The sequence below is a fragment of the Plecotus auritus genome (genome assembly GCF_963455305.1).
Source record: "Plecotus auritus genome assembly, chromosome: 11".
NCBI lineage: Eukaryota > Metazoa > Chordata > Mammalia > Chiroptera > Vespertilionidae > Plecotus > Plecotus auritus.
In genome coordinates, this window is record NC_137777.1 from 50,533,935 (window position 1) to 50,560,648 (window position 26,714).

The 26,714-nt window shown below is 40.5% G+C and overlaps 1 protein-coding gene and 1 long non-coding RNA gene across 3 annotated transcripts in view; one reads left to right on the plus strand and one right to left on the minus strand.

The window, feature by feature from the left end:
- IL7 (interleukin 7) overlaps window positions 1-9,315 on the minus strand; it is a 51,745-nt gene extending 42,430 nt beyond the window's left edge. The window contains exons 1-2 of one of the 2 annotated variants that reach the window (XM_080647031.1): window positions 9,030-9,315; window positions 3,099-3,232 (exon numbers count right to left, since the gene is read on the minus strand). In XM_080647031.1, coding sequence (XP_080503157.1) covers window positions 3,099-3,232; window positions 9,030-9,039 — 144 coding nt within the window. In that variant the 5' untranslated portion in view covers window positions 9,040-9,315. Of the gene's footprint in view, window positions 1-3,098; window positions 3,233-8,715; window positions 8,974-9,029 lie in introns of those variants that run through there. The other variant, XM_080647032.1, reaches the window with a different exon arrangement.
- The window catches only part of LOC308236893, a 79,858-nt gene that overhangs the window by 33,580 nt on the left and 19,564 nt on the right, over window positions 1-26,714 (plus strand). The gene's annotated exons all lie outside the window — the stretch shown is intronic.

Sequence of the window (26,714 nt, forward strand, 5' to 3'; positions counted from 1 at the left end):
CTCATCTTGCATCCTACAGTCCAACCACACCAAGCCTACTGGTTTCTTATTTACATTCCTTTTCAAGATGACCCATCCTCACTGAGGGGGGACCCTCTCCCCAACCCTGTTCTGCTGCTTTTGGTAACACCTACATGTATTTTAAGACTCAAGAATCATGTGTGACCAAAATTCATGTAAGAAGAAGTAGATGACCTCAATTGGCTTATGTCTATTAAATAAATAGAACCAATAATTAATAGCCTTCCAAAGAAGAAAGCACCAGGTCCTGATGGGTTCGCAACGTAGAGACTAAAAAATATATGAAAGATCAATGAAACCAAGAGCTGGTTCTTTGAAAAGATAAGCAAGATTGATGAACCTTTAGCCAGACTCATCAAGAAACAAAGGGAGAAGATCCAAATAAACAAAGTAAAAAATGAAATGGGCGAAGTAACAACTGATCCACAGAAATACAAAGGTTTGTAAGAAAATACTATTAACAACTAGATGCCCACAAACTGGACAATGTGGATGAAATGGACAAATTCCTAGAAAAATACAATATTCCAAAACTGAATCAGGAAGAATCAGAAAACTTGAATAGGCCAATCACAACTGATGAAGTTGAAGTAGTAATAAAAAACCTCCCTGGTTAGACAGCTTCATAGGAGAGTTTTATAACACATATCTTCCCCAAACTATTCCAAAAAATCCAAGAGGAAGGAATACTTCGAAGTTCTTCTTTTTTTAAAAAAAATATTTTTATTGATTTTAGAAAGGAATGGAGAGGGAAAGAAAGATAGAAACATCAATGATGATAGATAATTATTGATCAGCTGCCTCTTGCATGCCCAACACTGGGGATCAAGCCCACAATCTGGGCATGTGCCTTGACTGGAATCAAACTGTGACTTCCTGGTTCATAGGTCAATGCTCAACCACTGAGCCTTGCCGGCTGGGCCACTTCCAAGTTCCTCTTACGAGGCCAGCATAATCCCATTTTTAAAAACTAGATGAAGACACTACAAAGAAAGAGAATTATAAGCCAATATCCCTGATGAATATAGGTGCTAAGATCATCAACAAAATATTAGCAAAACAGATCCAACAATACATTAAAAAGATCATACACCATGACCAAGTGGGATTTATTCCAAGGATGCAAGGCTGGTACAATATTAACGAATCAATAAATGTGATACATCACATAAACAAATTGGAAGACAAAAATCACATGGTCATATCAATTAATGCAGAAAAAGTATTCGACAAAATCCAACATCCTTTTTTGATACAACTGCCAGCAACCTGGGAACAGAGAGATCATACCACAACATAATAAAGGCCATATATGACAACCCTACAGCCAACATCATACTCAATGGGCAAAATGAAAACCATGTTCCCTAAGAACAGGAACAAGACAGGGATGTCTGCTTTCACCACTCTTATTCAATATAGTACTGGAAGGCCTAGCCAAGCGATCAGGCAAGAAGAAGAAATAAAAGGCAGCCAAATTGGAAGGGAGGAAGTAAAATACAAAATTCTCATTATTCATAGATGACATGATATTGTAAAGTAGAAAACTCTAAAGACTCCACCAAAAAACGACTAGATTTAATAAATGTATTCTGCAATGTAGCAGGATACAAAATTAACACACAGATATTGATGACATATTTATATACTAATAATGAATTCTCAGATAAAGAAACTGAAAAACAATCCCATTTACCATTGCAACAAAAAATTAAGATATTTAGGAAGAAATTTAATCAAGAAGGTAAAAGACTTATACTTACAAAACTATAGGATGTTGAAAGAGATACAGAGGAACAAGTAGAATATACCATGTTCCTGGATTAGTAGAATCAATGTCATTAAAATGTCCATACTATCCAAAGCTCCACATGATCTTTCTACATAATCCAGTCATTGCTGTCCTGGCTATTTACTCAAATGATTCGAAAACTCACTTTGTATGTCTGTACAAAACACTGCGCATGAATGTCTATAGAAGGTTTATTCATAAGAGGCAAAAATTGGGAGCAACCAAGGTAAGTCCTGTCAGTGAATGGAAAAACAAACGGAGGTGCATCCATTCAATGGAATTTTATTCGACAATAAAATGGATGAGGCATCAAGCCACAATAAGCCATGGGGAACCTTAACTACATATTGCTAATGAAAGAACCCAGCCTAAAACAGCTACACAGGGCATGACTCCAACTCCATGACATTCCAGAAAGGCAAAATTACAGAGACCACAAACAGCTCCGGGGTTGCCTTAGGTTCAAGAGAAGGGCATGAGGGAGGAAGCAGCGGGGCACAGGGGATGTGTAGGGGCAGGGAAACCATCCCGTATAACACTGTAGTGGTGGACACATGACATTTTGCATTTGTGAAAACCCATGGAATGTACAACACAAGGAGCAAAACCCAATGTCAATTATCAGGTTTAATGAATAATAATGTATCAAGATTGGTTCAATCCATCGTACCACACAAATGCGAGATGTAAATAATAGGGAAACTTGTGCAGAGGGACAGTGGCCATCCGGGAATTCTTTACTTTCTGCTCATCTTTCCTATAAACTTATAACTGTTCTAAAATAAAATCTATTATAAAAAGTTGTCCATAGTAAAAAGAAAAATTTACTCATATCAAATTATATATTCACATGTATAAAGTACATACTGTATATATGTTCACATATTCAGATAAAATAGCTATATATCTCTTTCCATGATACCTTTTCAATGTTATATTCTGTTATTTCCCCTCTCCTGATACAATGGTTCCACAGAGACTGGCTGTTAATGGGAGGTGAGGAATGCAGACAGTTATGTTAAATTATGCTCATGAGAAATGAAGGGCGGTAGGGCTGAGGTGGGCAGTTGTGGGAGTCTGAAGGTCTAGGAAAGAATTCTTTTTAAAGGATGTAATGATTGCCAGCTATGAAAATACATAGTTAGTAGCTCATTGAATTTCATCCCTTAGTTATTTCACTTTCAATAATTAGGAATGGATACCTGACTATAAAACTGCATAGCGACAGTATCTGTCACATTTTCCCAATGAGTTAAAATGTGAGAAAAACCAACGGAGCACATACCAGGTCATTGAGGCTGACCATGATGACATGCTGGAACACTTCGCCACTTTTACCTTCGATCTCACAATCAGATGACGCGACTGGCAACAGAACGAGGATCAGGGGAGGAATTCCAAAGATATACCTGAAAGAAACTGAAGACAACAGTACGTAAGAATGAGCTAAATGTTATGCCATGTGATGTGATTTGATGGTGGCATTTCAGTGAGCCTGGCCACGTATTTCTAATCCTTGTAAACATGCATCCCTGGTTTTGGATCGAGTGGGAGGAACTCTGAAACTCAATACTAAGTAACAACCAAAGCAGGGCAGACTTTTAGTGTCTGAGTTTCTTTCGTGTTTTAACTGAGGAATTACTGTTTGGGAAAGTGCAGAGCAGTGGTGGGTGCCGGCAGAGTCTCTTTGCTTCTGGAAAACACTCCAGGGTGTGAATTCAGTTTATCCAATTTCAACTTATGTTGGACATCCCCACAAGGAAAGGCATCTACAGGTGAACAGGTGAACTAAGGACAGGTGAAAAAGTTACACATTTCGTGATCTATGGCACGTGACTGTGTATGGAAACCCAATGGTTGTCCAAGCGTCCAACAGCTTCCTGAGGTGGCGTCGCAGGTTGATCCCATGCTATGACTCAGTGATTATATTTTTGCTTTTTAGTGATGGTTTACCCGTCCCAGAACTGTGGCAACTTTGACATTATATTTTGAGACTCCTCATCTTTTCACTAGCTTCTGTTTCTAAGTACCCAGAACCCCTATTCTCTTCAAACACTGATCTGTTTAGCTTCTTGATATGTTAGAAAAGCCCAATAAGTAAGTTCACACCCTGTTAACTAATGTTTTCTATCTGTTTTTTATAAGCCTTCCTAATTGGGGGCCATTATCTAATAAAAAAGAATCTATAATAATAAAAGCATAATATGCTAATTAGACCAGACATCCTTCCGGACAACCTTCTGGACGAAGCTGGGGCTGTGAGGGAAGCCCGGGTCCTGGGTGCCAGAGGAAAGCCAGTGCTGGCAGCTGTGGGGAGGAAGGCCTACTCTTGCACGAATTTCATGCACCAGGCCTCTAGTTATCTAATAAAAAAGAATTAAATTATAAATGAATCATTTGGGGCAGTAGTAATAGACTGAACAGAAAGCCCGTGGCTCCCCGAGACAAGAAAATTTGCTTATATAGGGACTTCATTCTTCATAAGCCTGTCAGGGCATCTTCTCTGCATCTTTCTGGAAACGCTTGGGCTATGTTGATAACATCTTTCCTGTGAATTTCCCAAATGAACTTCCACTGCACTTGTTGAGTGCAAGACATTTCACATGTGTGCCTTCTCTGATTAAGATGACAAACAATATCCCTAAGAACACAAGGTACTGATATTGTGACAAAGACCTAAAGACGGTTAAATATATCACAAAAGTTTCCAATAACATTGCCGTTCATGCTATCATTATCCATCATGTGAGAACCGGTAGCACTCCCCAGTAGGTTATGTGCTATTAATGACCCATATTTTACACACAGAGGAAGTAGGCTGGGCAGCAGATCTGGGAACAAACATGGATCCTCCATGAATCTCATCCTCTTATGTCACTGACTCTTGACAAGGCAAGAGAAACAAAATGAGACATGGATTCCATTCATTGCTCTGCCAAGAAATATCTATATACATGACAAGCAATAATCACTTAGGAGGTGAATAATAATGATGACACCGGTTACCTTTCACTGAATACCTACCATATGCCAAGCATTGTGAAGTGTCATATACATACTAGTTCCAAAGACCAAAAGAGTTTTGCAAGTTCATCTTTTTCTGAAACACAGGTAGTAACTGCCAGGTCTGGATTTTAACCTGAACTTGCTGCCTCACCAGGATTTGATCAGAAATGGCCACAATCTTTTGATAACATGCAAACCACTTCCATGTAGTAGTATCCAGCTCTGCAGCTTTCTTCTACTTCTGTTCCTTCATCCTGAAGATTCTCAAGCAAGATCTACTATGATTGACCAGGTCCTAACTTTGTAATCAGCCTTCTATGCATAGTAGAGAGATGACCTTTTCTGTGTCACCTTACAGATGCCCACGTGGTGCACGCTGGGAGGAGTAGATGATAAAGGAAAGGTTATAGAGCACATAACTTGAAATGACCTTTAAGGGAGATAAATACAATAAAGTAATAAGTACTAGCATGAAAAGAGGCATTTTTACCACTATACATCAATGCTATTTCAAAGGAGGTTGTTTTATATTCTATATAGAGCATATATTCTATATGGGGTGTCCTCTTCACCCCAACTTTCAGTAATTAGTGCTTCCAAATTCCCATCAGCCTGTATATTCATTGAAAGGCATCTCATCAATGCTTTCGAATGATGACTTGGTGGAAAATTCAGTCTTCTTTTGTGTATACAACTAATTCAAATTCTAAAACATAATTTGACTTGTCAGTAGAGAGTGTCTTTTGTTGCCATCGTTGTTAAATAAGTTAGCTCCAGACAGACTAGAACAAAGCAGAGTGCCGAAGGTTTGCAGAGTAGAGATAGGGCTTTTGTCTTGGTGTGATGTTAAGTTGTTGACTGAATGAATGACAGAATATCTTTTAAGCTTCACTCCCCTGATTTGTAAAATGAAAACTTTAGACTAAATGGTCCCTCCATGTCCCTTCCAATTCTCAAGCACCAGAAATTCTCATACTCTACCTGGCCATCGAAATGCAGTCACTCTTCAGATTTGAAATCGCCTCTTGGACAATGCTGCAAATGAAGCCCAGGCTTCGGACCCACAGCTCTTCATGACTTGCACTTTGGTCTGTACTTCAAGTCTTTTCTCCACACCACGGAGATAGTAACACGAATGTTGCCTAGTTTGAGCTTGCTTTTAACATTGTCCCAGTAGGAAAAGAACTCTTATTTTGTTTTGTTTCAGAATATACATAGATACCCACACTCCCCCCAACCTTGCCATTTTCATTAGGTTACAGAAAAGATAAACCATAAGGAATAATGCAAGGCGAGCTGGGGCTTGTGGAATTTTCTTTAGATCTCCTGAAGGGATTGAAACTGGAGAATTTGTTTTCAGTGGGGAATCTGGTTAAACCAAAATGATGGCTGTCTAAAAAATTCTTGATGGTTTTTAATGTAAGCCAAATAATACATTCAATCCTCAGCTACGTAAGTTATGGGGTCAAAGTGAACATAAATAAATTAGTTCCTACAATCCATCCAATTCAATTTTTCATCAGCCTTGAAGACCAATAAGTGTTAATGGACTGTCCATTATAGACATTGCATAGACTTGCTTTCACTGGGAATTTGAAAAAAAAAATGGTCAAAAGACATTCCAGTTGGACTGGAAGACATGAGTGTATAAGACTTTACTAGTAATCTGGTCAATTGGCACAAGCAAATGGGTGAATAAAGAAAATGTTAATGAAGAGTGGAAAACAGACATATGTTGTATGGAAACCAGCTTTTAAGGTTACTAAAATGAATCTGATGATGCTCACATAAAGAAATCTAATAACTGCTACAAGTATATTCAGACTGGAATGTAAATTCTATCCACAAACCCCATGATAAATACTTAGACATTTCTGAAGTCAACCTATGACATTGCATATCATATTTCATAACCATTTCATGAGGCAAGTATTATATACTAATATGCCAATTATTAATATTTTTGCAGATGAAGAATCTGGAGCCCAAATAAACTTTTTTGCCCCATATATATATATAATGTGTCTGGTAAGAAGCAAGATTCAAAGCCAGGTGTGTCAGGTTAAAGAGTCTGGAAACTCAGCTTTTAGCCACCAAGCTACCCTGCTTCCTAGAAAAACTGTTGTGTAGTCAAGGGGAATGTGCAACACCCCACCTTGCTCCTCATGGACTCACTCACTAAAGTACTTCCTGGCCAAGCTCTGGACGCCGCATCATCCTCTCATCTCAGGAAGAAGGACACTGCCTACTTGCTGTTAGTACGCCAGGGTATGTGGCAAAGGTGAAACCAGAAAAAAAAAATCTCACATGTGAATCAGACATCTAAGTTAGTCCTACAAAATGGCCTTTTCCATTTTTGTTTCGGACGTTTCAACATTGATGTGGTGCTTGTTCAGGTTTTCTAATCTTTCTCAGGTTGCTGTTTTCTTACTATTCCTTTTTTTTTTTTTTTTTGGTCCTCAGATAGCACAGTTGAGGACCACATAATAGGTCCTCAATAACTTCAACTCCCCAAAGAAGTAGCAAAGAAAAAGGATAAAGAGTAATCCTATTCTTAAGCTTCTAGTGAAATCGATTGAAAAAATATGCAAAAAGCCACTTATAGTCATCATTCAAAGTTTAGAGTTCTAGCATTGCTTGCTGATAATTTATGGTACATGATCCTTATAGACACGTTTCAGAAAATAAAGGCTCCTTGTTCATGATGGACACCCTGGCTTCCTTTTCTTGTTTTAGCTTTCACTTCAGGTCACAGATGATGCAAGGAGTAGATAGAACCAGGAAGGATCCAGACAGAGAAATTGCAGGAGACCCATGGGCAGTGCAAGGAAAACAGGGATAGACCTAATTTTTTTTAAAAATTAAATAGTTTTTTAAAAAATTGATTTGAGAGAGAGAGAGAGAGAGAGAGAGAGAGAGAGAGAGAGAGGGAGACATTGGTTGCCTCCTGAACACACCTTGACCAAGTATCAAACCCACAACGTGTGTACGTGCCCTCAACCGGAATCGCACCCCGACCCTTTGATGCTCTGGCCGATGCTCCAAGCCAACCCGCCAGGGCAGTATATAACCTAATTTCTATTTCTCCACGAACTTCCGGAGGACGCCCATCATAAATCTCCTCCACGTTGTCTTCTACACTGTGACCCCGGCCCCTTTGTTTTGTCACTGATTTGGTAATTCTGGGTTATGTCAATTCTTGATTCTTTGATTCCTATGAGCGGGGAAAGAGCTCTTCTGATCCCTTGGTGGAGCCAGGAAAGCGCACAAACCAGGCATCAAACGGACCAGCAAGCTGCTCCCTATCCCCACACCCTCCCCCACCCGGCTCCTTTTGCTTGAGAAAGTTTTCCAATTTCCCTCAGCAGATCCACTTCCCTCGCGTCTCTTTGCCCCATTTCTCCTTCCAGTAAACTTTGGGGTTCTTTACACTGGCCGCATGACTGCCCAGCTCACCCCTCTGCCCTTGTCCATTTGAAGTCCGCATTTGGCACAAATAAAATAGATTCAATCTCAGCAAGAGTCTATAATTTAGAATTATGCCGATTTAATCCTGTCGCTACCAAGGAGCCCCCAAATAGCAAGAAATAGAAACCCAAAACGGGCCGCTCCCAGGGACGGCAGGAGGACTTGGTTCCCGGCAAAGGTGCAAGGTACAGCCCCAGTCGGAAACTCCCAGCCTGGCTGAGGGAGAAAACGGGACTTTCCAGAGACCTATCCCCCAGGGTTTAAAAGCGCGCCCCGTGGGAACCGCGCTCTCACTTCTCCAGGGAGCTGGGAGCCGCAGGAACTCGGCGCTCCCCGACGCCGGCGCCGTGAGTAGCCGTCGGGCGCGCCCCGAGCGCGGGCAGGGTAGCTGGGCGAGCGGCCCGAGGGCAGCGTGGCTGGGGACTGACCTGGGGACCGACGTAGCCCCAGCTCCCTCAGAGACCCGCGGCCGGCTTCCCCGATGGACGGCGCGGAGGCTGCACCGGGTCCGGGACGGCTCTCGCCGCCAGCCGAGCGCGGCTGCCCCAGGTGCCGGTGGCTTTTGGCCAGGGACGCCGGCGCGGCTGCCGCTGCCTGTGGGAGAGCCAGTGCTCCCGGCAGGTCCAAAGTGCAAGGCCCAGCTGTTCCCGGACGCGCCTGGGAGCGGGGCCCGGCAGCGCGCCCCAAGCCCCCAGCGTGCGTGCTGGGCGCGCGAACTTGTGCGCGGGAGCGGAGCGCTTACCATGGAACATGGTCTGCGGGAGGCGGGCGTGGTCATGATGACCGCAGCTGCAGCTCGAGCGGGCTCTCGCAGGCCATGGTCACTGCCAGGACCCCGGTGTGCGCGGCGGTGCCGGGAGTCGGACCGGGTGGCCGTCTCTGCGGCTGGTTCCTCTGCCCCACGCCGCGCCCGCTGCTTCATCCATCCCAGGGGGCGCGGCACAGGCCACGGCTGCTCTGGGCTCTGCCTTTCCCAGAACTTCCGTAGGATTCGCCGCAGTGTACTTTCAGTTTCTACTTCGCGCTGGGTCTGCAGGTTCGAGCTTTGGGTTCCTCACCCGGCGCCTCCAGCGCCCCCCTCCTCCGCGCACCTGCGTCCTCCCCTGGCGCGTCCTGTGCACCTGGACCACGACCAGAGGAGGGCGCCGCAGGAGGACCGAGGAGGCCTTCGGGCGCAGAGCGGTTCCAGGCGAGACACTTTCCAGATGACCTCTAACCGCCTTGGCAGAGTTAGGCCACTGCGATCGAGGCCACTGGGAGCGCAAAGCACAGGTTGCTGTGTCCACGGAAGCGACACAGGTGTAGGGCGAAAGCTGGGCGAGTGCGAGCTGACGCCGCGGAGAGGGTGTTGCAGCTGTTGACGTGGGTGTGCTGGACAATGCCAACGTCTTGTGAAATTTTATATGCTGATGTTTTGTGATTAAAGAAATGATTCCGTTTACTCATAGCCCCAACGAATTGTGCAGAAAAGCCAACAGTACACCACGTTCATGAAAAAAGGAACTGAGGAGGATTGAGAGGGTCATGCCTCAGCCCCTGGAATCCCTCTCAGCAGCCCTTTCCCGCTGTCTTGGTGCATGCACCTGCCCCGGTGATACCTCACGGAAAATAACCCCGTGGGTCCACCTACGCTGGGAAGCGGTATCTTTGTGGACTTGGAAATCAGAGCCCAAATTAGGCGGAGGAAGTGAAGTCTATCATACTTAAATAACCGTGACTTTCATGTTTACCTGAGTTGGCTAAGAAATCACACTTTCCCTTTGGACCGTTTGTTACTGAGGAGTTAATTCCCCCCGCCCCCAGGCCGGAACTATTTAGGTATATATGTTCTGCTTTAGTTTGGTTTCTGATATTTTGCACAAACTCTGCTTAAGTGAAGGTGGGTAGTGTAATAGGTATGATAACTCTGATAACAGCGGCTGTTCTGTGCCGTCATTGGCTCTGCACTAGTATCAGGCACACGTGGTCCCATGCAGCCTTTTCTGTGAGGGGTTTTCTTAGCTGCCCTTCACGGATGTGGGAATCTGATTAACCTGGCAGAGCTCACTTTGCTAGTTGGTAACAGAACTGGGACAAGCCGGCCCCATTCCGGCTCTGGAGTGCGTGCGTGGAACTCTGTGTTAGGAGTTCTTAGAAAGAACGTAGAAACTGGTGCCAGGAGGGGGACAGGGCCATGCGTCCTGTGGGCGTGCCTTTGCCCCAGCATGCGGACCTCAGGAGGCTGTGAATTCTGAGCAGGAGTTCACCTGGGGCTAGCAGCATTCCAGTCTGTAAGGTGTGAAGGAAAAGAGCGGAGGAAGAGAGAACAACAATGAAAGAGAGTGAGAAGAGTTGTTCAAGCCTGAAACTTGGATCCCTCGTTCCTTTTAGTCTCACGTCCCGCATCCAGTCCAGAGGCAAGTCCAGTCAGCTCTGCTTCTGGAACAAACCCGAATCCAGCCTATGTGCTCCAGGATTGCCCATGGGCACACCATGAGCACCTTGCGGTCCAGGATGGTCCCTCCCCTCACTGGGACAGGGTACCTGATTTAAACCCACCACCCTCTGGGACTGTCCTCTGGCCCTTTGCGTTGTCCCAGGCCTAAGGTGCTGGGTGACCTGGGCTTTGCTACCCCCTCTGACCGTGGCTCCAGCCACACTGGCCTGTTTCTCCCCTGTGCCAGCTAAGCCCCTTCCCACTGGGAACAGTATCTAGCATTCAGAGCATTCAGACAGCACTGCCCAAGGACAGAGTGAGAGAGAACCATGGAGCCAATGAGAGCAGGAGAGGGAATGGGAGGGCAAAGCTGAGTGTTGCCATGTGACTGGAACCTAGAGTGAGGTGAGCAGTGGAGACCGAATCCTAAATGGGAATTCTGTGCCTAAGCACACTAGGATGCTTATTTATTTACTTAAAATCCCTGACAGTGGCATTGAGGCACAGAAGTTGCTTCAGCCTGCACTTTTTTGTTGTTGTTTTACTTTTCAGGGACAAATAAAAGATCATCTATCAATAACTTCCTCAGGAGGAAATCCATCTTCCTTTTTTTTTGCACAATCACTACAAAACCTGGCATAAGGGCTTGTCATTAGTGAACTTTGGGGAAGCATGAGGTGAAATTATTCAGAGCTCCAGGAGAGATGTAAATTCCTCACTCTCTTCGAACATATTCATAAAGGATTTAGAATTTTTGTTGTTGCATGAGAGTGGGCACATTCTCATGACATCAAGGTATTATGCATGAGAGGTGCTAGAGTCTATCTATAATAATAAAAGGGTAATATGCTAATTAGACATTTCGTGCATCGGGCCTCTAGTTTATGTATTAATTGATAAAATTGGGTTCTTGTGTAGAGGTAGGAAAGGATGGAACCAAGAAACCCAAGATCTCTAATCTATTTTTTCTTACGATTCCTTCAATTCCCTGTCTATTAGAGAATTAATACCATTTGTAAAAAATTCCAAAAGGACATCTTAAATGAATGGCTAATATTTTGATAAACTGAACATTATTTTTTCATAAGACAAAGATAAAATGTCTTATGAAATTTTATATGCTGATGTTTTGTGATTAGAGAAATGATTGCTATTCCGTTTACTCATAGTCCCAATGAGTTGTGCAGAAAAGCCAACACTATGCCAAGTTCATGAATTATTATAACCATAAATACTAAGAAGGAAGACAATATTCTCAGAATAATTAGTACAATGTAATAGAAACAATTTAAATAAGGTATGAAAGTCAACTTAAAGAGATAGTTGTTGAAGGTTAATCAATGTCTTTTTAAATGTTCTACAGTCTTCATAGTCATTTATTGGTAACCTGAAAATATTTTCTTAATTAATTATCTGAACTATTTTTACCCACCTCTGACTGTTTTGATAGTCTGAGATCTGAATGCTAGCTGTTGTTCTGTCTATGGATATTTTCTGAAGTTTGTATTTTAATTTTCCAGGTGTACTATTTAACATATTTAAACACACACACACACACACACACACACACACACGACTTTTTTTATGGGCATGTGTTCTGTGTAGTGGCATAGAGGCCCATGTGGTGCTTAGAAGGGATCCCTGCTTGTTTCAATGCTCTGCTGTCTTGAAATTCTTAATTATTTTTGGACAAGGGCTCTCTCATTTTCACTTTGCATTGGGCCCCACAAATTCTGTAACTACATGCGTACACACACATGTTAAGCTACACATTGTAGATAACAATGCATATCTTCAAGGTGGCTTCAGTCTGGTGAGGAGATCAGAAGTTAGAAGTGTAATTTCAAAGATAAAAGAATGTTATAAGGAAAGGACAAGATGTACTTCAAACCAGGGATTTAAGGCAATCTAGACAGACTCACTTGAAAAATTAGTGAAACTAGGGTCCAGAAAAGGTTCATTTACTAGTACTTGGTTAGTGGGAAAATGGCCATAATGAATAACCTTTCATTTAAATCAGATTTATTTGTTTTTCAAGCCTGACCATGAGGATGAATTTTAAATTTTATCAAATGACCACTGAGCATGTTTACATGGTTGTGTTTTTTCCTTGTTGCATTTCTAAATAGAACACAAATTTACCATAATACTAAATTCAAGTTGCTAAATTTTAACACAGAATTTTTCAATTACATTCATAATTGGTATATGTTTGTTTTTCATATTATATTTAACTGAGTTTGGACCATTTTTGTCGGATTCTCTTAGCTTTATAAAGCGATTTGAGAATTCCCTTGTGTTTTTTTTTTTAAGAAACTATAACTGTTTAAGCATTTTATAAACTATTTCTGGGTAGTTGATTAGAGTTCAACAATAAAACATGCCTCATTTAATAGGAGAAAGCCCAGGGATAGGAGGAGAATGTCAGTTTTGAACATTGTAAGAGTGAAAATAAAGAGGATTCCTTTGAAGGCTAAATCAAAATGGCCACATCAAAATATCGGGAACCCTGCTAGAAATGTGTGTGTCTGCATACTGATGGTTGTTTGAGCCACAGAAATGAATGAAATGTCCTAGCCTGCAACTAAGAAGAGAGAAGAGACAGAGAGCTAATGCTGGGAGGAACCGTGAGGCATGGACACTAAAGGTCGATAGAGAAAAGTGTGCCCACTAACAAAGTGACAAACCGTGGGTAGCGAAGTGGGAGAGCTAGAAGTTGGTGTCCCAGAAAGCAAAGGAGGATAGTGTTTCAAATGAGAGGAAGTAGTCAGTATTTCCAAATGCTACAAAGAGATGGAAAAAGATGGAGACTGGAAAGGGTGCTTCTGACTCTGGCAGAGGGGAGATTGTCTATGATCCTCATGAGAACAGTTTGAGAAGAGAAGTGTAGACAGGAGCAATATTCCAGTTTGTGAGGTGTAACCGAAGATGCAAATAAAGTGAGAGACAACTCTTTAAAGATGTCTGCTGAAGATAAAAGGGGGTCGTAATGGTTTCAAAGGCATGTACAGCATAATGGAGGTCTCCTTTTTCATGTCTGAGAGGTTCTAGAGCATATATATGTATTAACTAGTGGCCTGGTGCACAATTTGTGCACATTGAAAGGAAATTAATTAGAAGAAAGATTCATGCAGCAATTACATTACTGAAAAAAATTACATGTCAAAATAGTATATTAATATCCTATATAATAAAAGGCTAATATGCAAATCAACTGAACAGCAGAACAACTGGTTGCTATGACATGCAATGACCACCAGGGGACAGATGCTCAATGCAGGAGCTGCCCCCTGGTGGTCAGTGCGCTCCCACAGGTGGAGCGCCGCTCAGCTAGAAGCTGGGCTCAAGGCTGGCGAGCGCAGCAGCGGTGGCAGGAGCCTCTCCCACCTCTGTGGCAGCATTAAGGATGTCCGACTGACAGCTTAGGCCCGCTCCCTGGGGATTGTCTATGATCCTCATGAGAACAGTTGAGACATCCCCCGGAAGCTCCCGGACTATGAGAGGGTGCAGGCCAGGCTGAGGGACCTCCCCCCCCGCAAGTGCACCAATTTCATGCACCAGGCCTCTAGTAGTAGTATAAAATTAAAATACAAAATATTTTAATATCACTATTCACCCATTCTCTACAATAGAAGTGTCAGAGATGAAAGAAAATTAGTAAAACGTATATGAAAATAATATATAAATTGATTAATAAATAAATAACAACATGATATAAAAACAAAAACATGATATAAAAATAACAAAATCATGATATAAAAACAAAATTGATAAAAACAATGATTGATAAATTGTTTAATAAATAAACATGATATAAGAACAACAAAGACATGATATAAAAACAACACTGATGAAAAGAATGAATGATACATTGATTAAACTTATTCTAATATCTCCCTGTACACTACATTAAGAGTAAAAACACTTTCAGAGTGCTTGACTAATTTTCCTTGTGATGAAGTATTTACAACTTTAACGTCACACACTCTTCGAACTTGAGAGAAAGCAACATGTAACTGACCATGTCCAAAAGTGGGTTGGTCTTCAGACATATTCTGTCAAAAACGCTGCTTTCTTTCAGCTTCAGAGGTATGTTGTGCCAATAGTTGGTCTTCAGATACATTCTGGCATCGCATGTGGTTGGCGCCAGTGAGAACTTTATATGTATCGTACATGTGCGAGTCAACATTTATTTTTAAATTGCCAGTGCACATCATATGTACCATGTATCGGCCGGTCAGTCGGTCGGTCAGATGGACTGTCAGTTACTTAGCCTTTTATACATATAGATTGATAAAATTAGGTTCTTATGAAGAAGTAGTAAAGTATGGAACCAAAAAACCCAAGATAGTGGATTTATTTTTTTTCTTATAATTCCTTCATTTCTCCCTCCTCTTTCATTTCAGTTCTTAAATTCTGTAATTCTAAATAATCAGAACCCCCTATAAATCTGGTGCCTAATTTTATGTTCCTTATTAAAATGTTCCCCAGGACACTCTCTTGTCTACTTCTGGATTGAGTATTGGCTAGCTGAAGAGAAAAATATTTCTCAAATTGCTCTCGGAGGAAGCAGATGTAGCTTACATAGTTTGCATTATCCAATCCTTTTGTACACCAATGGATATGTTGTTTGCAATCAGAAACATCTTTTATATAGTAAATTTTGGAGGCTTTTAACCATTGCCTTTATAGATGTCTAGTTAGAGACAATTATGCCTCTGACAGTTTTCTTCATGCAAATTGTTAGAAGAAAGTAAAAAAAAAAAAAATTGCCCTTTATTGCCTTCAAATGCCTGGACAGATTCCCTTAATACCATCCACTTACTATGTGGAGATGTTCTGTTGTTTTTATAAGCTCTTGGAGAACAATGGCAGTGTCTTATGCAACCTGGAGTTCTCTGAAGTCAACAAAATCCCATTCCAGATACAGATTCTCCCCAAGTGTGACTCGTGGAAAAGGGAGAAATCAGAAAACAGGTCTTGACTTGTTTTCAAAGAGAACCGGTTCTTGGGGCAAACCTGTGATAACATCCAGGAATGTTTAATACCAACTACTGCTTTACCTGGGTATGCCTAAGGGTCTGGTGAGCACGTCAAAATTCTCCTACTGAATAGATTTAAACCTTTTCTAATATGGACGGCGGTGTGACCTACTAAAAGCTTTGTGTTACTATATTAGGTAATTAACCAAATCACCTCTCCACCAGGCAGCCAGGTTTCTCCCACACATTGTCATTGCATTGGACTGGGGTTGGAGGCCCAGAGCATCCATTAACTCGTACATGACATGGGATGATTAAGTGTATTGTCACAGTAATGAAGTCAACAAGCAGTTTTCTAAAAGGATTTTGTACTTCCCTGAGCTCCTAGGGTATCAGTCATTGCTCTGTGCCAATCCTGTGTCAACTAACCCACATCCTACAAGCCTGAAACTACCATTAATGTGCTTGCCTAAAATGTTAAAATGTTAGTGGCAGTGACAAATACACCTCAATGAGAAGACCAAAAAAATGGAAGTTTTCAAGAGATTTAAACACTGAGATATCAACTTTGGTGTATCGATGATTTCTTCAAACAATGGAACGAAGCAAAATGTTTTGTAAGCGGCATGCCCTGTGAAATGGCAGCTAGATACTTCGATTTCCTTGTTTCTTTTACTATGTTGGCAATTTTCCCTAATGTGTAACTAACAAGTTTTCTAATCATGTTTTCTTTTTCATCTCCTGGCACACATAAACTAATCACGAAAATTCAGTGGCACACTGAAAAATGTATTTTTTGCCTATCTGACCAAAATAGTCGGTATGATTTTGATTCTTTCACATTGATAACTGTTATTGTGTTGGCTGTTGTCATTTTTTAAATTTGCCAATCGAAGAGAAAAGAGGGCCGTGCCCCTGACTAAATAGTCAGGTATTACATGTTTTAAAAATTCTTGTGGCCACTAGTTTAATGTCACTGGTCCTAGGTAAGACATTGTTTTGACCAGTGAAATGTAATATTTTCTATTTCTTGTCATTTCCCTCCTGTCAAAGTGAGATTCTGTATCATTTCCATTTTCTGAGACCTCTGAACTTTCATTCAGGTTTTAAAAATTAGGCTCCTTTGATTCTAATTTCAAAATAACCCACTTTATAACTTTTTATTTTAAAATATGAAATCATTGCTGCTTACCAAATACAAATAAATATATACACAAATATGTATACACTAGAGGCCCATTGCACAAAGAGATTTGTGCAATAGGCCTTCCTTCCCTTGGCTTCCAGCACCGGTTTTCCTCTGGCACACGGGACCCAGGCCTTGGCTCTGGCCAGAGTCTGCCTTCTTTGTCTTCGCTGCAGACTCCGGAGTCTGTAGTCTTCGTCTTCGCTGTGGCCAGAGTGCCGCTCCTGTAGATCCCTTGGCCCCCACCCTCCCTCTCATAGCAGGTGTCCTGCACCTCCCGGCCACTCCATGCCTGGAGCAGCTGGGCAGCTGCCATCTTTCTCCTTCTAATTTGCATATTCCCTCCTGATTGGCTGGTGGGTGTAGCGGAGTGATGGTTAATTTGCATGTTTCTCTTTTATTAGTGTAGATATAGTGTCCCAGGAAATGTATACACACACTTTGAGTAATTATAAAAGCCCTGAGACCAGAGGTTTTTTCAGCCACTTTCGATCAATAGCCAGATTTAAATAAAACCAAAAACTATCAAAACAAAACAGCAAAAGTGAGGGCTTTTAGGGCTTACACGGAAAAGCTATCGAAAGGAAAGAGTATAGGCCCAAAGAAACCTCAGGAGGTTGAATCTAGAAAAGTGCTAGGAGATCCAGAAAAGATCATATTCATACTTTTCAGTAGTTGCTTTGTGCTCATCTGGATTTAGACTACGCTCTTCTTTATGACTTCAGTTTTTTCTAGGTCTTTATTTTTAATAAAGATTTGTTTCATCGACTTGAATTTGACTTAATACAATTCCTTCTTTTTTTTTTTTTTTTACCTCTGACTACATCTTCGTTGAATATTAAACTGTAAAAGGAAATAAATGAGGCTCGTGATGAACCTGATTTTGCCAGTAGATCTCTTTGGCAGTTCCTACTGATACGTTTTCCATTGTGGGGAAACTCACCATATCAGTAAATGAGAGGAGCTGGACGTTTGCTTTCCCGTGATAGTAAGTACCGGCTCAGTGTGTGTTCCTGAAACATACTGTTGCCAAGGCAATGAGATTTTTCACCCTGAAAGAGCACCAACAAAATTTCTTGTAGCTGTTTGTTCTGGCGATGCCTTTTCTATTACTAGAAATAAAGGCAAAATAGCAAGGACACACACGGGAATCAGTTTACTCTTTCATTGGCCTGTAGGGCCTTCTGAACAGCTTTTACCTGCTTACTACTGTATGTGTACTCTATACACTCTAAGATAGAAAGGGCATCTCATAAGGATTGCTTCTGCCATCCTGAAGTTCATTAATCTTGCTTCTTGGTAATAGTCAAGTTCAGCACATAAATGTGTTCAAGTCTCTCCCAACCCTAAATAACCCTTCTTTTAATTTTTGCTTATAGTTATCAAGTCACACTAAGTGCACATCCACTGTTCTAGGTGCTTGGGATATGCTAGTGTACAAAACAAATAATGTTTGCTCAACTGAGTTTACATTCTAGTGGAGGAGATAGGCAATAAATAATATAAAATAAAAATTCTATAAAAAGTAGACATTTCTAAGGTCTGTGGAAAAAAGTAGGGTCAGGGGAGGGGATCTGTGGATGTGGAGGGAGTGATGGGGTGAGAAAGAGTTTTGTGATTTTGAATATGCTTCAGTGGGAAGGTGACTTTGAACCAAGATGGAAATGAGGTGACTGAGTGAGTCACATGGGTGTCTAAGAAAGCATCTTCTGGAAAGTGGAAAGCCAGCCTGGATACAGGGACGTCTGCTTTTAGTTCCTCTCCTTTCTCTTTGCTTTCTCCTGTGCCTCCCTCATTCTGAGTAGTTTACACTTTCAGTGTCCACACCTAGCTATTCTTCACCCCACGACACCCTACTGCTGTCTACCATGGCCATCATCAGTGAACTAGCTGCTGCTGCTGCTTCTTAAATTGCCTTTCAAAATAATCAAAGCAGATCATGTAAAGTATAAGCATGTAACAAATGGAGACGAGCAAATTTTTAAAAATTAAAACACCATCTAACCATTGCACTTGTGACAATTAATATACTGTAAATATATATCTTTAACCAAACTGAGACCACACTATATTTATTGTTCTGCAGTATGCTTTGTTCTCAGTCATCTATCTCTACCTTTATATTTCAATAAATTCTTACCGAATAACCAGATATTCAAATTCCCAAAATTGACCCCAAAGCATTCATTACATTGGAGATCTGGTTTCTTTTAGCAGATTTTTGTATTAGAGATCACAACCTGGGCACTAGAAGTACCCATTGTTTCTAGGCCATTTTCATGGTCACAGCTAGAGAATTTGTGACTTTGTGTTGATCTTTCTAATTACATTTTAATAGTTTAGGTATACTCAGTTAATTTCTTAATTTAGAATGATATCACTTTTCTGTTTCACTGAAAATATTGACTGACTCCTGAGATCATTAGCTGAATTACTTATTTTTTTACCAGTAGATATAAAGTAGCTACAAAATTTCAATACAATTAATACATTAAATGACATCACTTCCAAGAAATTTAAACCATCATTATAGTTCTCCTGTTCCCTGAATGCCTCCTCAAGGATGTATAAAACATCAAAATGTTGTATTCCAGAGCCACTTAAAGTGTATCTTTTCTATTTTGGTTATTTTGCCAATTTAATACATGATGTATTCCATTGTTTCCAATGTTTTTTATTTTATTTTTTAAATTGATTTCAGAGAAGAAGGGAGAGGGAGAGAGATAGAAACATCAATGATGAGAGAGAATCATAGATTCGCTGCCTCCTGCATACCCCCTACTGGGGATCAAGCCCACAACTGCAACCCAGGCATGTGCACTGACTGGGATTTGAACTGTGACCTGGTTCATAGGTCAATGTTCAACCACTGAGCCACACTGGCGGGGCCCCAATATTATTTTTAAAAATCCAGCTACACAGACAAGCCTACTGCAGAAGTGCTGGGTGGAAACGTCTACCTCTTTCCTCTTGGAGCCTTGTCTCCTTGTCCCAGTTGGTAAATATTTTCCCCATTCAAGAACAGAGACCTTTTGTAATTTTTGAAATTGCTGCATTATGTACAAATGGCCCATAATTTTCCCCACAAGTTCTCTCTTGCTGGCCGCTTGGTGGGTGCAGTCTTGTAAAAATACTTCGGAAACATTTCACCACCCAGTTTCCTTGACATCTCAGGACACTTCTCACTCTTTCTTGGACTTTCCCCCATCCTACATTTCCACTGACATCGTTTTCCTGAAATCTTCCTTCTAGTGCTCTGGACTGCCTTTCTCTGCCATCTGTTGCAACATCTCTATGCTGAGTCACCTCATTCACTCAGATGGTCTTAACTGGCTACGCTCATGGCCCACATTTTATATTTCCAGCCTCGTCCTCCACAGCCCTAAATTCTAGCCCTGTCTTCCAACAAGCTATGGTGCGTCTCTACCTGAGCTTCTCAAAGGTATCTCAAACTTATCATGTACAAATGCATACTTATTTTCTACCTTATTCTTCCCATCCTATGCCCTTTCAGAAGATATACTTTAGTTGTACATTTTGTCCCCCAAGCTAGAAACCCAGGAATGACAAAATTAATCACTAAATTCTATTGATACCGCCAAAACCGGTTTGGCTCAGTGGATAGAGCGTCGACCTGTGGACTGAAGGGTCCCGGGTTCGATTCCGGTCAAGGGCATGTACCTTGGTTGCGGGCACATCCCCAGTGGGGGGTGTGCAGGAGGCAGCTGATCGATGTTTCTCTCTCATCGATGTTTCTAGCTCTCTATCCCTCTCCCTTCCTCTCTGTGAAATATCAGTGGAATATATTTAAAAAAAAATTCTATTGATACCATTTGCTTGATACTAAGTGTTGTCTGTCTACCATTCCTACTATCTTTAGGTGTTCTTTCTCTCACTTCTCAACTATACAGTCTTCTTAAAAGGCATTTTTTAAAAAATTGACTAACTCTCTGCTTAAAGTTTTTCAATGGCTTCCTTTTTCCTTAAGAGAGCGTCTATGCGCCTTCTGCATGAAACGCAAAGTTTCCATCATTTAGCGCCATCCTCCTGCCATCCAATTACTTAGATGCCCCACCCAGCATCTTGAACCCTAACCATTCAGACCTTCAAGCTAGCCTACCTCTGCCCTGCTGTCCTTTCAGCCTGGAGTGCCCTTGTCCACTCTGTTCTTCAGGGTAAGCCCAGGTTTTATTTCCTGAGGGATGTCCTATCGAAGATCACTTGTGTGGACTAGATTCTTCTTTTATCGAGGGCTTCTCCGCTATCATGTAATTGTTGTGATGATTTTCTCCCTAAGTGTGAGGACCTTGAAGGCACAGATTCTTCTGTGTTTATGGGGTCTTTGAGCCTAGTACAGCGGCTATCTTGCTTAGGTGTTGGATGGAAGTTTGTTGGATGCATGGATGGCCACCTCTGCTGCTGCATGTGTTACACTATTAGATTGTCACAGTCTCCTGAGGACAGGCACCCATCTTGGTTGTGGCTCTATTCTCATTGTTTCCCACAGCCCCCTGACATCACAAGCTCCTGGGAAACGTATAGCCAGTACCATCCCATACACGCAACATAGGTAGATGCATACAGTCATGCTGGTATGTTTAATCATCAGCTGGTAACTAGGATTTGGATTAACTGGGGTACCTCAATCTTCAGAAATTATAGGTAGAGACAGATTCCACCTTTTAGACACATTGAACAACAAAATTCACTATTATGATTTCATCATGCATATCTGATTTCGAAAGAATATTTGGCTGTGTTAAAAAAGTACTATAAGGGACAGCTCCTCTGAGGACAATCCTGTGCCATCAAACCTCATGTAATTCAGAGAGGAAAACACTATAAAAATGAAACAAGACTTTATTTTTTAAAAATAGTCTTATTTGGTTGATATTAAAGATTGATTTAAAGTCAACCAAATACATATATTTGTGTATGTTCTATAACTAAAAATATATATAAGGAAATAGCAAGGTGAAGGGGAAGAGAACTGGAGTTTAATATAAAATAGCTTCTTAGGTCAAACATTTCTTATTTAAACATTTCCACTTACATACATTTTATTAAATTGAAATATAATTTTAGTTGTAAGATCTGCTTTAGTTACTTTATCCTCCTCCTATTAATTCCAAAAAACAAACTATTTAAAATTGATGAAACTGGATCTAAAAATTATTCCAGAATCAGTTGTTTTTATTTGCAACATTTGGTTTATGGGAATGACATGGTTATAGCAATATTTAGAATGACTAATAATGGTTTCTAGGCAGCATTGTAAATAGAATTTTGTAAGTAGTATGTGTCTTGTCAGATGGAGGATATTTCATAAATGGAGTCCATAAAATATGTTTTATAAATCATGGAAGTTTTTGTTTTGTTGTTGGTTTTGAGGTTTATTTGTATTTTGAATGATGAATTTTAAAAATGGTTTATCTTAATGGGATGGGCAATAACTTGATAACCTTTATGCTACATTCATTGAAGAAAAGATACTTGCATTGATTTGACATTAATTGGGTTAAACTCCTTCATATTATTCTGTGCATATTAAATGCTTTCAAAGTATGACATACCACTTATACTTCATTGTACTTTAGTAATGCTGATAGGGTGAGGGCAATCACAAGAAGAAACTTTTCTCTAATATTACAGTTTATATTAATAGACACATTGAATAATATCAGTATCTGTATAATGTTATACATCTTAATTACCAATATGAGGTATTATGTATGTTTTAATTCTGGAGATTTTATTTCCTAATGTTTATTTTTCCCTTCAAAGTGAATACCTTATTTTGTACACCTGTTTTATATTTATGCTATCATTCTTACTAGTATACCTCAACATAATAAAAGCCATATATGACAAACCTACCGCCAACATCATACTCAATTGGCAAAAACTAAAACCATTTTCCTTAAGAACAGGAACAAGACAGGGAGGCCCACTTTCACCAATCCTGTTTGACATTGTACTGGAAGTGCTAGCCATAGTGATCAGACAAGAAGAAGAAATAAAAGGCATCCAAATTGGAAAAGAGGAAGTATTATTCACAGATGACATGATATTGTACATAGAAAACCCTAAAGACTCCATCAAAAAACAACTAGATCTAATAAATAAATTTGGCAACATAGCAGGATACAAAATTAACACCCAGAAATCCATGGCATTTTTATACACCAATACTGAACTCAGAGTGGGAAACTAAAAAAAAAAAAAAAAAAAAAATCCCATTTACCATTGCAACAAAAAAATTAAGAAACCTAGGAATAAACTTAACCAAGGAAGTAAAAGACCTATACTCAGAAAACTACAGAACATTGAAAAAAGGTATAAACAAATGGAAGAATTACCATATTCATGGATTGCTAGAATCATTAAAATGTCCATACTACTCAAAGCAATCTATAAATTCAAAATGCAATCCCTATTAAAATACCAATGGCATATTTCACAGACCTAGAAAAAACTCTCCAAAAATTTATATGGAATAAAAAAAAAGACCCCAGATAGCTGCAGCAATCTTGAGAAAGAAGAACAAGTTGGAGGGATCACAATACCAGATATCAAGTTATTCTACAAAGCTACTGTAATCAAAACAGGCATATAGATCAATGGAACAGAACAGAGAACCCAGAAATCAACCCAAGCCATTATGCTCAATTAATATTTACAAAGGAGGCAAAAGCATACAATGGAGTCAAACAGTCTCTTCAATAAATGGTGTTGGGGAAATTGGACAGATACATGCAAAAAAATGAAACTAGATCACCAACTTATACCATACACAAAAATGAAATAAAAATGGATAAAAGACTTAAATGTAAGACATAAAACCATAAAATTCTTAGAAGAAACCATAGGCAGCAAAATCTCAGACATCTTTTGTAGCAATATGTTTACCGGTACATCTCCTAGAACAATGGAAACTAAGGAGGAAATAAACAAATGGGACTACATTAAAATAAATAGCTTCTGCACAGCAAAATAAACCATCAACAAAATGAAAAGAGAGTCACTGCATGGGAGAACATATTGGCCAATGATACATCTGATAAAGGGTTTATCTTCAAAATTTATAAGGAACTCATACAAATTAACAAAAGGAAGATAAACAATCCAATTAAAAAATGGGCAAAGGACCTAAATAGACAATTCTCCAAAGTGGATATACTGGAGGCCAAGAGACATATGAAAAAAGGCTCAAAGTCACTAATCATTTGAGAGATGCAAATCAAATGGAGAGATGCAAATCAAAACAACAATGAGGTACAACCTCACACCTGTCAGAATGGCTGTCATCAACAAATCAACAAACGACAAGTGCTGACGAGGATGTAGAGAAAAGGAAACCCTAGTGCACTGCTGGTGGGAATGCAGACTGGTACAGCCACTGTGGAAAACAGTATGGAGTTTCCTCAAAAAATTAAAAATGGAACTCCCATTTGACCCAGTGATCCCACTTCTAGGAATATATCCTAAGAAATCAGAAACACCAATCAGAAAGAATATATGCATCCCTATATTCATAGCAGCACAATTTACAGTAGCTAAGATCTGGAAATAGCCCAAGTGCCCATCAGCAGATGAGTGGATTAAAAACCTGTGGTACATCTACACAATGGAATACTATGCAGCTGTGAAAAATAAAAGAGCTCTTACTGTTTTCAACAGCATGGATAGACCTGGAGAGCATTATGCCAAGCAAAATAAACCAGTCAGAGAAAGATAAGTATCACATGATCTCACTCATATGTGGCGTATAATGAACAGCATAAACTGATGAACAAAAGTAGATCCAGGGACATAGAAGCATCGAACAGACTGTCAAACCTCAGAGGGAAGGCAGGAGAGGGTGGGCGGGTGGGAAGAGATCAACCAATGAACTTGTATGTATATAAGCATAACCAATGGACACAGACAATAGGGGAGTGAAGTCCTGGGACAGGGGGTCTGGGATAGCTGGAAGGGGTCAATGGGGGAAAGGGTGACATATGTAATACTTCCAACAATAAATAATTTTTTAAAAAGTGTTTTGGAAACCCCTCATAAAACAGAGTGCAGAGCATTTAGTATACTATTTAACAAATTTTTGTGTTTTGATTATGGGTTTGATTTTCAAAAACAGTGAAAAAGCAATGTAGAAACAATAGAAATATGAAATTCTCTAAAAATTGATTATTGATAAATTCTGGCAAGTTCACAAATTCAACAGGCTTGAGGGGCCAAGTAGGAAATGTAAGGTGAGGGCAAACAGCCCGCTGGGGACCGCAGTGACTGGCTGGAGTGCTGGCCTTGTCTGAAGGGCTCCAGAAGGCAAGTGCGCAGCGCCTGGTTTTCTGATCTTGCAGGTGAGGCTGAAATGTGTGTATTTACTAGACCTTCCCAATTTTTAAATGTTGGCTCAGTTCTTTAGAACACTTGATTTGCAATCTCTGCTTAAAATAATACCTCTTCATAGTGCTTATACTCTACATAAGCTCTTCTAAAAGTTTTCATAAATTCAGCTTTCTTTTCATAAACTGAACAGTTTTCCACTCTAATTTATCCAGAGCATTATAACAAAGACTGAGAGCAGAGAAGAAATTTATCATATGGTCTTTTTTGTTTTGTTTTGTTTTTGTTAGTCCTCACCTAAGGATATTTTATCCATTGATTTTAAGAAAGTGGGAAGGAGAGAGAGAAATATTGATGTGAGAGAGACACATCGATTGGTTCCCTCCCACATGTGTCCCAACTGGAGCTGGGGATCAAACTGCAACCCAGGTATGTGCCCTTGGCCTGGAATGAAACCTGGGACCTTTTGGTATGCAGGCCGGTGCTCTAACCACTGCGCGCACAGGCCAGGGCACTCATTCTTATTTTGTAATTTATATTTTATTACTCCCTGCAATAGTGCTTTCCTTGATGTCTCAGGCCACAGTTATTTCCCTTGATTGTTTTTTACAGCAGCCAGGGCAAGTTTCCCAAATGCACACTTGATCACAGCACTCTTCTGCTTAAAAATCACCAGCGCTCCCCATTTTCTGCTGCGTGAGCTCTTCCTCAGCTGGCTGCTCCCTACCTCTGGAGGCATTTCTTACCAACCTTTCTCTCCCAGCAGTATATTTTGCAAAATTCCCAGCATGTCATGCAGCTTCATGTATCTTTTGCTTTTCTCACACTGCGCTTCTAACAAGACATGTCTTGATCAACACAGGCTTTCTTCCTTTCTCTGTAACCTTTTGAGAGGTCGGCAGAGAGCGATGCTAGAATTGGAAAGGTGTATGACTGGTTCCATCAAAGAAACTGCGAGGAGCATCATGCGTTGCTTCTGGGCCACGGCAGAGAAAACATGATGTGGGGCTCTCTTCCTTCTTCTCTTGCTTCACTGGCGGAGAAGGGCACCCGGCCCCCAGGGAGCAGCTTCCTCAGGCGAGAGCCCTAAGGGACTGTGTGAACCAGCACTCTCCAATCTGTGACAAACTGGTCACATGAATGAGAAATCAATTTTCTTGTGCTAAGTTACTGAGGTCTGGGGAGTAATAAAAAGCCACAGAATAACAGAGGCTATCATAAAAAAATATCGTTGCACCACTGGTTTTAATTTCCATGTTTATTATTACTGGTGAGTTTGAATGTTCGTCTATTCATTGAACATTTATATGTTATTGGTGATCTTTAGTTCCTTGGTAAAATCCTTTTTTAGCCCCTGGTTTACTTTTCTGCTAGTCTGTTCATATTGATTTATAGAACATCTTTATATATTAGGCTACATTAACCCTTCTCTGTCATTTGAGCTGAGATTTTTTTCCAGTTTTTTAAGTGCCTTCTGATGTTATGATGTATTTTCATGTT